The sequence below is a fragment of the Pan paniscus genome, chromosome 1, assembly GCF_029289425.2.
Source record: "Pan paniscus chromosome 1, NHGRI_mPanPan1-v2.0_pri, whole genome shotgun sequence".
NCBI classification, from domain to species: Eukaryota; Metazoa; Chordata; class Mammalia; order Primates; family Hominidae; genus Pan; species Pan paniscus.
In genome coordinates, this window is record NC_073249.2 from 180263299 (window position 1) to 180276925 (window position 13627).

Below are 13627 nucleotides of genomic sequence, written 5' to 3' on the forward strand. Positions count from 1 at the left end.
ACCAGGTGGAATAAATCAAGGAATGAAAGCATACAACGGCAAGAGCTATGTCCACTGGGGAAGAACTGGGTAAGGCTTCAAAAGACCCTTAAACTGAGTGGAAATTCTTGAGCCTGGGACTCTAGTTCCTCTTTTTCCCTGCAGTGGGCTTCCTGAAACATCTTCCCTCCAGCCCAGGTGAATATCCCAATACATCTTGCTCAAGTACATCCCCAACCTCAACCTCCCCACTCCCTCCCCGTGGTCACAGGAGTAGTCAATGTGGAGACATGTGGCTTCTCCCCTTCACACTTCGAGAAAAGGTGAGGTCAGGCCTAGCTGGCATGGGTGGTATGGTAGGTAGCGTTAGGGAGTAGAACCCTCCAATATTTCAGCATGGGACAGGGGCGTAGACAGGGACAGGTCCTTGAACCAAGCTCTTCCGGTGGTCTGTTCAAGAAATGAAATTGGTTCTTTCCAATAGCCATTCTCACACCAGGACTGTGACTGCGACTGTGCCCGGCCCTAGGCTGGGTGCTGAGAACACACAAGTGATCTAAAGGTGGGGAGTACTTGGTCCAAGCAGATTCCTTGAAGTCACATGCCTGCTGGGCCAACCTGGAGGAGGACTGCACAGGCTGGGGCTGGAGTCTGGAGATAAAACTCACATCCTGGTTCCCAGGGGCTGGGGCAAGAGGCCGTGGGGCCTTGAGCCTGGCTTTCCCCAGATGCAAAGGGAGGATATGGTAGCCCTCCCCCACAGGGCCACTGTCAGCATGAAGGCTGCCTGGCACACAGTCACATCGGGTAGGGTTTATGAATGGATGAGTAAACGAATGAAGGCAGAGGTTGGAGAGATGCTCTTTCAGCTGAACTCTTCCAGGGTCTGAAAAGTCAGCACATCTCTGTCCTCCCTCCCACACAGCCCAGCCTTGAGGTGGGCCTACTGCCCAGCACTTCCTCCCCAGCCCTCATCCCAAAAAGTTCCTACACACACCACCAGGAGATAGAGTCACTCCCTAGACAGGCTCATGTCCACACCCCTTTCTAGGGTGCAGGATTGGTGGTTGATTGGGAAAGGGGTGCTGAAAACAAGTCCATCCCTGGAAAAATCCCCCCTCCCCCGCCCCACAGCTCCAGCCCCGCTCCAGAAAGAAGAATCCATTTGAAGTTGAAGGCAGAGCCAGTTCGACTTGTACCCCTGCCCCCTGCCCTAGAGTGAGTTGCAATATATCCGTGCCTGGCTCTCGGAAAGTGCGGACGAGACGGTGTGGGTGGGCTAGGAGTTATTTGCAAGGGTGCTTGCAAACCGCGAAGCCTAGAGGAGAACGGGAGAAGGACGGAACCGAGCGGAGAGGGGAGGTGTATGGTAAGAACCCCGCTCGCCCCGGGTTGAAGGGGAGCTGTGGGTCGGCGGTCAACGCTTGAAGGAGAGGGGTTCCGGGTGGCGGGAGGCGGCTGGGGACCCGCGCAGGCCAGCGCGCCGGCCCCTCCCAACCCATCGCTGCCGCCGCCGGGGCTGCTCCAAGGGAGCCAAGCGGAGTGGGAGCGGGTCTGCGCGTCTCTGCCCTGCGCGCAGGGGCGGGGGGGCCCAGGACGGGGCGCCCTTTCCCACCCACCTGCTGATCTAGGATCTCCAAGCGGCTCGGCCCAGGACACCGCCTGGAAACCCAGCCGCGTGGGAGAGGGAGACCCCACTTCCAACCCCCTTGCTGTGCGCCGGCCCAGCCCCTAGAAGTCAGCGGACGGCGGAGGAGGTGGCCCGGCCTCTCTCTTGGTGGTCCTGCGCTCTCGGGGTCCTTCCTTCCTGCTGACCCAAGGTGCTCAAGGGTCAGCCGGGTCGGACCCGCAGGGGAGTGTCCACGGACGGGCTCAGGCAAGTGAAGGAGCTGGGGGACGCTGGCGGGAGGGGGCTGAGGGGACGCTTACCTGAACTGGGGGAGAGACTCCATCCAGCCTGAGCTCCAGGAGACAGGAGCAGTGCCCAGACAAGTGGTCAAGAACCTGTAGCCGTGAGAGGACAGGGGTGAGAAAGATAGAGAGGGAGCAGGAGAAGGGGAGACACTCCGCAGGCACTGGCCGCTGGCTCGGGGGTTCCTCTGCTCCACTCTGACCCCGCCCTGCTCTGAGCTGGGTAGGACTCTGCCCTAGAATCTCACCTGTCCCCTCCACATCCTCCCCAAGGCCCAAAGTGAGGAGGGGATGGGAGAGAAGAGAGCACAGAGCAACTTCAAATCCAAGAGACAGGGGAAGCCAGGAGGGCAGAAAACGCCTCTCTGACCAATGCCTCCCCCACCATTTATTTAACCAGTATTCACTGGGCCATTTATTTAACCAATATTCACCTGGGGAGTGGCAGGCACCGCTCCTCCCCCCGTCCCCCGCTGGGGATACTGCAACAAACAAGGTGGACATAATCTTGGCCCTCAAGGAAGATGGCTGGGGCCTGCAGACCTGGACACAGGAGTCATGGCACCATGAGGGGATCGGGAGTTTAAGAGCCCTGATTTGTAGAGTTTTGGAAATCTGAAAGAAGGAAGGAAGGAAGCAGCATCCCAGCTGCACTCTGAAGGTAGAGCTGGGGTCAGCCAGGGGAAGAGAAAGTAGGCTCAGGGCTCAGGCACAGGGAGCTCACACACCTGGTGAGGTCAGCCCTGCAAGAGCAAAATCAAGGCGGGGGTGGGGAGCGGGGCAGGGCTGGGCAGCAGCCATGAGGATCCTAGGAGGAGAGATGGTGCAGTGGTGAGACTAGAGAGGAAGGGATGGATTCTGGGATGCTTGGCAGGGAGAGTCTGCAGGGCTTTGTGATAGATGGCAAATGTGTGGAGGGATGCCTCGGGAGACAGGAGCTGAGGATGAAGCCCAGATTTTCTGGCTGGGTCTGTGGGCTCTGTGGGCGAAGATGAAATTGAGGAAACTGTATCCCAGGGGAAGAGTATGTTTCCAGGAGGGAGGCTTCAGTAGGTCCCAAGCTCTGGAGAGGTCAAGTTAGCTAAGGGTTGAACAGTGTTCATGGAATTCAGCAAAAAGGAGTCAGCTGGTGGCCTTGGTGAAAGCAGAGTCTGTGGTGTGATGGGGCAGAAACCAGACTGGAGTGGATTGGCTCTTGACAAGGAGATGAGATATATACTGCAGACAGTGCTTTCAAGAAAGGGACAGAGTGTTAGCTGGAGGCAGATGTGGGGTTGAAGAAGGGTTTTGTTTCAAGATGGGAGAGGCCTTCTTAGGTGCATCCAGTGGGAGGTACAGTCCAGTGACGGGTTGGTGAGCTCAGACTAGGAAGTGGGAGTTTTCCCGGGATCCTTAAGGACCACAGTGATGCCAGGGATGTGGATGTACAAAGGGCCCGTGCCGCCCCACTGTGGTTTTTTCACCTACAAGGCTTAGCAGTTTAGGCATAGACTTGAGGTGGCAGAAAGCCAGACTGTTGCAATTGAGGCTTTGCTGGCAGCTTTGGCAGAAGGACAAAGGGACAAGTGAAGTTACAAGAGAGTAATGGAAATAAGGCAGTTTGGGTTCTTGGATAGATGCAGACAGAAGTGGAAGCAAGAGTATCGTGGAGAAAACTGTAGAGTTTCAGGGTTTGCATGAGATCAAAGAACAGTTACAGCCAGAGGCAGTGTGGAGTTATGAAGGGCACAGATTTAGGAGACACACAGCCTAGGTTTGAATCACAGCTCTGCCCTGTATTACCATGATGTCTGTGACCTTAGGCAATTCTTCTAACCTCTCAGTCCTCTGTTTTCCAATCCATAAATTAGCAACAGCAGTAGTGCTACCTAAGGGTTGTCATGGCACTTAAATGCGTTAATATGTATAAAAGGCGGCCGGGCGCAGTGGCTCATGCTTGTAATCCCAGCACTTTGGGAGGCTGAGGCCAGTGGATCATGAGGTCAGGAGATTGAGACCATCCTGGCCAACATGGTGAAACCCCGTCTCTATTAAAAATACAAAAATTAGCCAGGTGTGCACCTGTAGTCCCAGGTACTCAGGAGGCTGAGGCAGGAGAATCGCTTGAACCCGGAGGTGGAGGTTGCAGTGGGCCGATTGCACCACTGCACTCCAGTCTTGGCAACAGAGCAAGACTCCATCTCAAAAAAAAAAAAAGTATACATATATGGCTTAGAACAGTGTTTGTGCTGTACCCGTGTTTGTATAGAGGTAGCAGTGGAGTTACAGTCGAGAGTAGGGTGTCAGGGTTTCTCAGAGGTGGAATGGCTCAGGGTGATGACAAGGGTGGTAAAGTCCTGAAGGTGATGAGGTATGAGGAAGTGTAGCTGAGGTGGAATGAAGGAATTGAGCATTGGAGATGAGAAGTCAAGAAACTAAGAGGGCAGAGGGGTTGGGTCGTTGGGCAAAAGATGCTGAAGTTCCTCAGGCTGGAGAGGAAAGTGGAGCTAGTTCCAGAGCCTTGGAGGGAAGGAGACAGGAAGGGCAGTTCCACTCCTGCCAGTCTGAAGTCCTCTCTCTCCACCCCTCCGGCTGGATCCAGGCAGCTGAGTTGCTTAGGGTAGAGGCAGAGGCCCAGATTGAGGTTAGAGATCCCAGTCTGGCCACCTATATAACCCCTGCTGGGGACTGTGGCCTGAGGATTCTGTTGGGGAAGTGCGAGAGCACCAGGAAGGACTGGAAGGGAGCATCTTTGCCTGGATTGTTACAAAGGCTTGGTCTAACCAACACAGACCTGTGATCGCTCAAAGAAGCCTTCGGAGTCTTGTGCCACTGGGGCCTCTCAGCTGTGCTGGAAGCCAGAGCTTGCAGGGCCTGCAAAGACCATCTAGATCAATCTCACACTTTACCAATGGCAAAGCTGAGCCCCAGTGACAGGAATGGTGAGTGCTTGCCTTTTGCCAGCATGGAGACCGATTGTGAATGGGGAGGCACCATCAGAGCAGCCAGAATGGAATTCCTGTTCACCCATCACCTCTCCCAGGGGCTCCTGCTCTCAAGCACCTTCCCTCCACCATCACAATTCCAGGCAAGGAGAAGTCTCCAGGGCAGCAACTCATCTCCACCAGATAGGCAGGCAACTGACAGTGTGTGATATGTTGGCCTGTGTCTGCAACTGTCTGTGTGTAATGCATCTATGCATCTGTGTTTGTATTTCTGGATATGTCCGGTCACTGCGTGTGTGTCTGTGTGTGTGTGTTCGTGCATGCACATGGGCTCAGAGAGGAAGATGATAGATCCCAGGAATCAGACACAGGAGCTGGAAAGCCACGCCTTCAGGCTTCATCCTCAAACCTTGTTTCCAGCTTGGAGACTGTGTGTGTGTGTGTGTGTGTGTGTGCGTGCATGCGTGCACACGCACATGGACACATGTGTGAGTATGCATGTATATATGCCTGTGTCTATGGTGAGGACAGGCCCATGGATTGGCTAGGGTGAGGGTGATGGTAGCTCTTTGGGCTCTGGGTATGCAGAATTCAGTTGGCAGAAGCTGAGAGCTCCCAAGGTAGTGAACAAGCCCCAGCCGGCGATGAGTAAGAGTGATGTGGGAGGTTCCTGAGGATGCGGGTGCTGGGAAGAGGGCTGGCCCAGATTTCCAGGAACTGAGAGGGAACAGAAGGGCTAAGACTAAAAGGAACAGAGGAGTTCATAGTGAGCGGTAAAGAGCTCAGACTGAGCAAGTGAGGGGCTCAGCCTCCCATGGAGGACAGGGGGCTGGGGCCCCTGGCTGATGTCTGGACTGAAGCCCCCATGCCCAGAGGTTCTTGGGCCTTTGGACCAGGAATCTGGAGCCAAGAGGCCTGGCAGCTACCTCTAGTCAAGCAACTGCTCTTGTGCAACACAAACATCCCAGAACCATGGGTTGGGGGCAGAGGGGGGCGCAGGCTGACCTGCTGACCTGAAGGGACTTCAGACAGAGACTCCCTCTCCAGGAGCTCTTGCCTTCACCTACTGAGGACCACCCCCTTGAGCCCAAATTTTTTAAATAAGCAAACATCTCTGTACCTTTCAGTAAACAGCAATTCTAATGAGCCAAAAACATGAGCTTTTCAATCTGACAAAACTGGGTTTGAATCCCAGCTTTCCCTATTGCAGCTAAGTAAACCAGAGTAAGTCCCTTCACCTCTTTAGCCTCGGTGTCCTCACTGTGAACTGGGGGCAGGACTGCAACAGCTCACAGGGTTGTAGTGAAGGTTAAATGTGCTAATGTAGGGAAGGTGCCTAGCAGAGAGTTGCTGCTCAATATGAGTGCCCCTCCCCCTCAACCAGAACCGCTGTGCAGCAGCTGATTTCCCAGGGAAATAACGGAATCCCAGCCTAAAGCAAATAATCTGGTACAATGAGCAGGTACAGCCATATACATTTATATGTATACCTATACATAAATGTGCCATATATACATATATGTATACATATATGTAAATGTGCCATTTTATGAGACCTTTTGATACACTGACAGTAATTTCTAAACAGGTCCTCATTTCCACCTTTACAAACCTCAAGTAGTTGAGGGTGGGGCAGCAGGTTGATTGATGAGGGACCTCAGTTTGGGGACAATAACCTCATTATACCCCTCCCTTCACATTCAGACAACAAAGGCCCAGAGAGGGACCCCGGCTCTCCCAGGCTGCCCAACCAGTGTCTGCTCCTCCCCCAAACTGCTTGTGGACTGGACTCCCCATGTAGAGACCATGAGGCCTCCCTAGCCAGAGGCAGGGCAGCAGGGAGGGTGAATTGCTTGGCCAGGGCCATGGGCAGCTGAATGGCAGCGTTCAGAGCCCTGGCTGGTTGGGAAAGGGCCTGGTTCTGGTCTGGCTTGGCCGCAGACCTCCTCTACTCCAAGCTTCAGTTTCCTGCTTCTGAAGATTTAGGGATTGAACTAGACGATCTCCATGGGCTCAGCAGCTTGGAGTACTCACTAAAGTGAAGGTCTTCCAGTCCTCGCAACTCAAGAGTCAGAGCAATGTCCCTCCCTCCTGCTCAGGCACTGGGGTTGAAAGCTGGACTTGGAATGAAACAGAAGGGGCTTAGAGGACTGGGGAGAGCAATAGCATCAACTCAGAGTCCTGCTTCCATAATCCAATAGGCCAGCCTGGAAGTGGCACGTGTCACAATTCCCTGGCCAGAACATCACATGGTGCCACCTAATCACAAATCAGCCAGAAAGTACAATCTTAACCTGTGCTCAGTGGAGTGGAAAACCAGAAAGATTTAGTGAACAGTGCCAAGGACACCCCACAACAGAGCTAGCCAGAACACCCACAACAAAACAGAGCCAACACTGCAACAGCAGCCGCCCGAGGCCACAGTCCACCAGATGAAATGGTGGTGCAAATTGAATCTGCTCTGCCTCCCAGGAGCAGATAAGAATCAATCATTCATTAGCAATTAGCACTTAGAAGCTCAGCCCCTGGGCTGGAATTATTTTCTGTTGAATCTAGTTTGCTAAACCAAGGAAGAAGCAAAGTGATTTTTACTTTCCTTGAACCAGAGAAAACCTGTCTTCCTCTGTGGTTGACGTTTGAGCAGTGTAAGTTCTAATTACAGGAGCTTATCTACAGGGCCTCAGAAGAGCCTGTGCCCTGTGCCTCAGTCATTCAACAAACATTTAGCAAATCTAGCACTGTGCTAGGTTGAGAGCTCAGGCTTTGGATCAGTACACCAGATTTCAAATCCTGGCACCACACTGCAATTGAGTGGTTTGGGGTGAGTTTACTTAATCTTTTTCTGTCTCAGTTTCCTCATCTGTAAAATGGAGATGTAAAAGTAATACTTAATCTTATGTTGTAAAAATTAAATTGGATATTATAAGTGCTTAGCATAGCATAACTTAGTTGTAGATCTAATTGTGCTAATTTCAGATTATCATCTAGACTTCTGTTTCTGGCTAAAGTAGACTAGCTTCTATCAGACCAATTTACCAGCTGAGGATAACTTTAAAAGCTGGATTAAGCGTTTAAGAAATCTGTTTAAAGGCATGGGAGAGCTATGAAGGCAGTGAGGACTTGAGGGGGCCAAGATTGTGGAGAGAAGTAATACTAGATTTTGATTTTTCCCTAAAGGCATTTTCCAGTTTGTAGGAGGCAGTGGTCATGAGACTGGAGAGTCAAATTTGAATTTGGGGACTAAAAAGGGAACAGTTTTTATTGGGAAGACCAAAGAAACACTCTAGGAATAATGGCTAACCAGATATAGACTAGACTCAGAAAGACTGGAACAAAGTTTCCAATCAGTATAATCCTCGATTGGGTTAAAGTGGCCTGTCCTCCTTTAAGTGCCTGTCAGAAGCAAAAGCAAATCCCCTCTGTAGAAAGATGGTATCATTCAGAGCCTCATGCTAGCTCTATAATTTTTTATACACAATGTTGGACATTCAATAAAAAATTATCTGGCATTTCAGGAGATAAGACCAAATGAACAAAAGCAATAAAACAGACAAGAGCAATAAAACAGACAATAGAAACAAGCCCACTGGAGATCCAGATGTTGGAGTTTTCAGATATGGACTCTAGAAGGTTTAATATGTTCAAGAAAATTAACAACAAGGGAATTTTTCAATAGAAAACTGGAATCTATGAAAAAGGATCTAGTGGAAATTCCAGAACTGAGAAGTTATAACAAATGAAATCAATAACTCCGTTGATGGATTTAGCAGCAGAAAAGACACATGTGAAAATAGGATTAGTAAACTAGATAGTAGAAAAATATCCAGACTGAAACAGAAGGAAGGAAGGAAAAGCCTAGAAAATATAGAATAAAGTGTAAAAGAGACATGTGGGGCAATAGCAAATGGCTGAACATACAAGCAATGAAGGTCCCAGAAGGAGAGGAGAAAGAGAACGGGGAAAAGATAAGAGCTGACATGTTTCCTGAACTGTGGGGTGATATGATGCAGCCACAGATTGTAGAAGCACAAGGAAGGATACATACAAAGCAAATATCTACAAAGAAGGATAAATACAAAGAAAAACTCACTTAGGCACATCACAGTAAAACTGCTAAAACCTAAAGGCAAAGGAGAGTCTTCCCCGTATGGGAAAAGAAGCAAGATCTTGGCGGGGCGCAGTGGCTCACACCTGTCATCCCAGCACTTTGGGAGGCTGAGGTAGGTGGCAGATCACGAGGTCAGGAGTTCGAGATCAGCCTGGCTAACATGGTGAAACCCCGTCTCTACTAAAAAAAAAAAAAAATTATCTGGGCATGGTGTTGGGTGCCTGTAATCCCAGCTACTCAGTAGGCTGAGGCAAGAGAATCACTTGAACCCAGGAGTCGGAGGTTGCAGTAAGCTGTGACTGCGCCACTGCACTCCAGCCCAAGTGACAGTGCAAGACTCTATCTCAAAAAAAAAAAAAAAGGAGAAGCAAGATCCCTGGACTCTCCAGCCCGCAGGGCCTTCCTGACCCTCATCCAGTGTCAGCTTCCAGGAGGCTGATGTGAAGTGAGGTGAACCAGACTCCCTCCTCTCCATCGGGGCACCCTCATACTGAGCCCTCCCCACAGGAAGGGAACCCCTGCCTTTTTCAGATTATGTCAGATGTTGATGAATGAGGTTGGGTAGAGGCTTGAAAGGGGAAGATTTGGGAATCTCACAGCCCCTCCGAGGATCAAATCCTTCTCTTTAAAATTAAGCAAGATTGTGTGGGGTGTGAGCCAGCTCATCTGTTTTCTGACTCTGGTCTCAGAATGTCTATTCTTCCTTTTAGTCCAGTCACCAGAGCCCCAATCCACTTCCCTCTCTGAGCCTCAGTCTCCTCAGTTGCAAAATGTGGCTATTAAAAAAATTTTTTTTAATTCTTTTTATTCATTAAAAAAAAATAGATGCAGGGTTTTGCCATGTTGCCCAGGCTGGTCACAAACTCCCAAGCTCAAGCGATCTGCCTGCCTCAGCCTCCCAAAGTGCTGGGATTACAGGTGTGAGCCACCACGCCCAGCCAAAATATGGCTATTAATAGGCATCAAGCAGTAGTAGATTGTGATATCATAGATGTAAAAGTGCTTTGCAAACTGTAAACTGCTGTACCCTTTTAGTGGTTGCTATCCCTGCCTGGCAGGACCATCAGCAGCAGGTTAGAGAGCAAATGTTCATGCAGATGAGGAGCTTCCTCAGGAATCTGTGGTCTGTAGATGCCCTCAAGGGTCAACATGTGCTTTCTTTGCTAAGATTTGGGGATTTCTGACTTCCTGCCAGCTTGGTACGGCAACAAGGTGATTCTGGCTGGAGTCTCAGTAGGGCTGCCACCTCTCAGCATGGTGCCAGGAGAGGGAGCCCTGGAGTCATCAGCTCTGGACAGGCCTGGAGGTGGCCTTTCAAGTCCTCTGACCTGCGCATCCTGTGTGTCGCAAGTGAAGGATCTGACACTAGCCTTCATTTTCACTCAGTCATCAAGCTTTCTCCAACTCCACCGGGTATAGGGTTTGGACACTCAGAAAGGTACCTCCACCTGGGAGACAGCCCAACTTTTCTGTTTCCAGAACCAACATGACCAACCTCCCAGATTTGAGACTTCATGACTCCCTTCTCTGTCATTCAGCACCACAAGGGCATGGTTAACATTTATTAAATACTCACTGTTCTAAGCGCTTTATTTAGCTTAAAGTATTTAATTATCACTGTACCCTATGAGGTGGGTTCTATGATTAGCCCCACGTTACAGGAGAGAAGACGGAAGCAGGAGAGTCAGCCCCCCTGTGAAGGTCGCACTCACTCACTGCTCCTCACCCTGCATGCTCCCCTCAGACCCGCGGTACCATCTGATTACTTCCCTTTCATCCCCATCCAGGACCCTTTTCTGGCATTTTTCCCCCACAATTCTAACACAGCTCACTAGCTAAGATCTCGTCCTTTGAGGGCCTTTGTACCAACTATGATCTTATGCGTTATAGAACAGAATTCTCAAATACAAATCATAAATCCCTAGACTCTAATTTTATTACTCTTGTTTCTGCATGCATTTCCAGAATTCTAGAATCCAGTGATAGATCCCAGAACCAGAGACATCTAGAGAATCCTAGAAAGGAATTCTAGCATCCAGCAATTAGGCTTTTGAATCCAGGTTCAACAGTAGAACAATGGGGAGTGGAATGGAGGTAGGATTGGAATTTAATAGAATGCCCAGTCTAGAAAGGGCCCTGGTGCTTTAGATCTGCTCCAGCCCAAGCCAGCCAATGTGGGGACTGTGCCCTCTCACTGACCGTCTGAACCATCAGGAGCTCCTCACTCTCACGTGGCCACTCACTCCAGGGCCTCATCTGATGTTCAGGAGAGTCAGTGTCATTGCTATGCCTACCGGAGTCTAGGGTGGGGATGCTGAGGCCAAGTGGCATGGTCATTTGGGTCCTGGTTCTGGATCTTGGATAAACTGCTAGAACTCTGGGAGCCTCGGTTTCTTCATCTGAATAAGGGGGTGGGGGTGGGGGGCAAGGTCAGATGATTTCCAAGTCCTCTTCCACTTGAGGGAGTGAGTTGCCTAAATCCCAAGAGCTGCCATTTGCCTTACTAGTTAGGACTACTGAAGACGATGATTATCATGTGATGAGCACCTAAGCTGAACTGGACACTGTGCTGAGCACTTTCCAGCCACTATCTCACTCAAATGAGTTCAGGTAGGCTTCCTGGAGGAGAGGGGTTGGAGGGGCAGCGTCTGTTTGGAGGACAAAAAAGTGAGGAGAGAGGGAGGATGGCAAGATTGGCCACGAGGGACCCCCGGAACTAGGTGGGGAAACAAGTCGATTATTCACATATGGGATGGTTTGTTGCTTCCCAGAGGCAGAGGCAGGGGGCTGGCCAAGATGACCTCTGCCCACCCAGGCACTCAGTGTAGCTACAGACGGAGCCTAGGATTGGAGGTCAAGATACCCTGCTGACGCCGCCCTCTTGCTGTGTGCCCACAGGACCAGCGTGAGGAGGCTCCTGGCAGTTGGGCTGTTCCGGGCCGGCGGCAGGAGGGAGCTTGATGCGTGCCTGGCGTGCGCAGGCCGATGCCGCCGGCAGAAAAGAGCGAGGGGCCACCGGTCCCGGCGCCCGCGGAACGCGCCCGGGGCCGGGTGCCCGGCCTGCCGTCGCCGGCGCTGTGCTGCGCCTGCGGTCTGTGCGCGCTGCTGGCGGGCGTGAACGTGACGCTGGCAGGCGCCTTCGCCTCCTTCTTGCCTGAGCACAATGCGCTGCTCGTCGTGGGGCCGGCGCTGCTGGTGCTGGCGCTCGGCTTCTTCGCGGCCTGCTGCGTGTGTAGCCGCCGGGGCCTCGCGCCCCGTGGGCGCTCGGCGGCCGCGGCGGGCCCGGGCCAGGGTGGCGGCCGCGCCGGGCCCGTGGCGCTGGAGATGGAGAGCAGCGAGCCCACGGCACAGGACACCACGGCCGTGCAGCTCAGCCCTGCCGTCTCCGCCGCGTCCTCCGGCTGCTCCAGCCCCGGCCCCAGCCCCCTCGCCCTGGAGGCCCCGGCGCCCGCGGCCGTCTGCGCGCTACGCTCGGAAGGAGTCCAGCTCAACCCACCCCGGGAGCGGGTCGCCCCCTAGCGGACCAGGGCCCCGCCGTGACTCCGCTGTCCGGGTTCATTCCCCTTCCTTCAGTGCCATTTAAGGGGGGAAAAGAAAGAAAAGAAAAAGAAAAAAGAAAACCTTTTCTTCCTTCCTTCCTTTCTTTTTTACAAGGGTCTGGTGCTGGGCGCAGGTGGCCTCATCTTTTCCATCTCCCAAACTCCTGGGTAGAATGTGGTGATGGTGTCAGGGGTCACACCCCAAAGAAGGGAGCAGCAGAGCCTTGGCCCCTTAGATGGGGTCTCTGGTCTCTAGTAAACCTTACCCATCCAGCTTGCTGAAAGTAGGCCCCTGGACCCTGGAACCCTGACACTGCCACCTCCCCCTGGCATTTGGGCACTGTGAACCAAGGAGCACCCACCCTGAAGGGGCTAACCACCAGCAGTGCCAGTCCCCCCAGTGAGGTGGGAGGAAGAGAGGGAGAAGGGTTGAATGTCAGCCTGGGCTGTCTCTGTCCTTGCACACACCGTGAAAGGCTTCCAGCCCCCTCTTCTGCCCCTCCCCACCTTCCTTGTTTCTACCCCAACATGACCTTTGGGATTCATTTGGCTGAGAAGCCGTGGCTCTGACTTGAGCCAGGATGGTCCCTAGAATTAGGGCCGGGGTGAGCACTCCCCACCCTTTCTGTCTGACTAGGAGCAGGAGTAGCTGAGACTGGGGCCCTGACAGAGGTGAGTGGTGAGGGAGCTTCTGCAGCCCTGAAAGTCCTAGTGTGACTTTCACTGCCAGCAATGCTGGCCCCCACCCACCCTGACTGTGCCACACCATGCATTCCTGCAGTGCCTTACTCCTCAATAAAGCACCTTTGGGGTCAGTCCTCTGTTACAGTGCAGGCCGGGAGGGAGGGGTGGCTGTGGGGCCTCTGGCTAAGCACCCTGGGTTCTGGGGCCCTCCCAGCCTGTGGCTGAGTGCCTGAGCATCCTGGTACCAGCCCCTCCTGGAGACCTAGAAGGTGGCTTCAAGGGAGAGGAGTGTGTGACTATGAGTAAAAGACTGTATGTAAGACTGTGTGCCCATGAATGTGGGAATAGATGGGTCAGATTGGGGGACTGGATGAACACAGGAGTGTGACTGTGGGTGTGATTGCCTGGCTCCTGTAAGAGGTGGGGAGTGGCAGCGTTTGGGTAACAGTCTGACATCACACATGCATGTGGAGGTGTGAGGG

At 52.4% G+C, this 13627-nt stretch overlaps 1 protein-coding gene across 2 annotated transcripts; it reads left to right on the plus strand.

The window, feature by feature from the left end:
• The first annotated feature begins 1112 nt into the window (after positions 1 to 1112).
• Positions 1113 to 13375, plus strand: TMEM275 (transmembrane protein 275). Of its 2 annotated transcripts, none has more exons than XM_034964261.3 (3): positions 1113 to 1348; positions 11430 to 11532; positions 11821 to 13375. In XM_034964261.3, exon 3 carries the CDS (start codon positions 11908 to 11910, stop codon positions 12439 to 12441), a length of 534 nt encoding a protein of 177 aa, XP_034820152.3. In that variant the 5' UTR covers positions 1113 to 1348; positions 11430 to 11532; positions 11821 to 11907; the 3' UTR covers positions 12442 to 13375. The 2 variants fall into 2 exon arrangements, with proteins under 2 accessions (XP_034820152.3, XP_034820147.3); XM_034964256.3 differs by lacking the exon at positions 11430 to 11532 and adding an exon at positions 1611 to 1855 and having other exon boundaries at positions 11821 to 13374.
• The last annotated feature ends 252 nt before the right edge of the window (positions 13376 to 13627 follow it).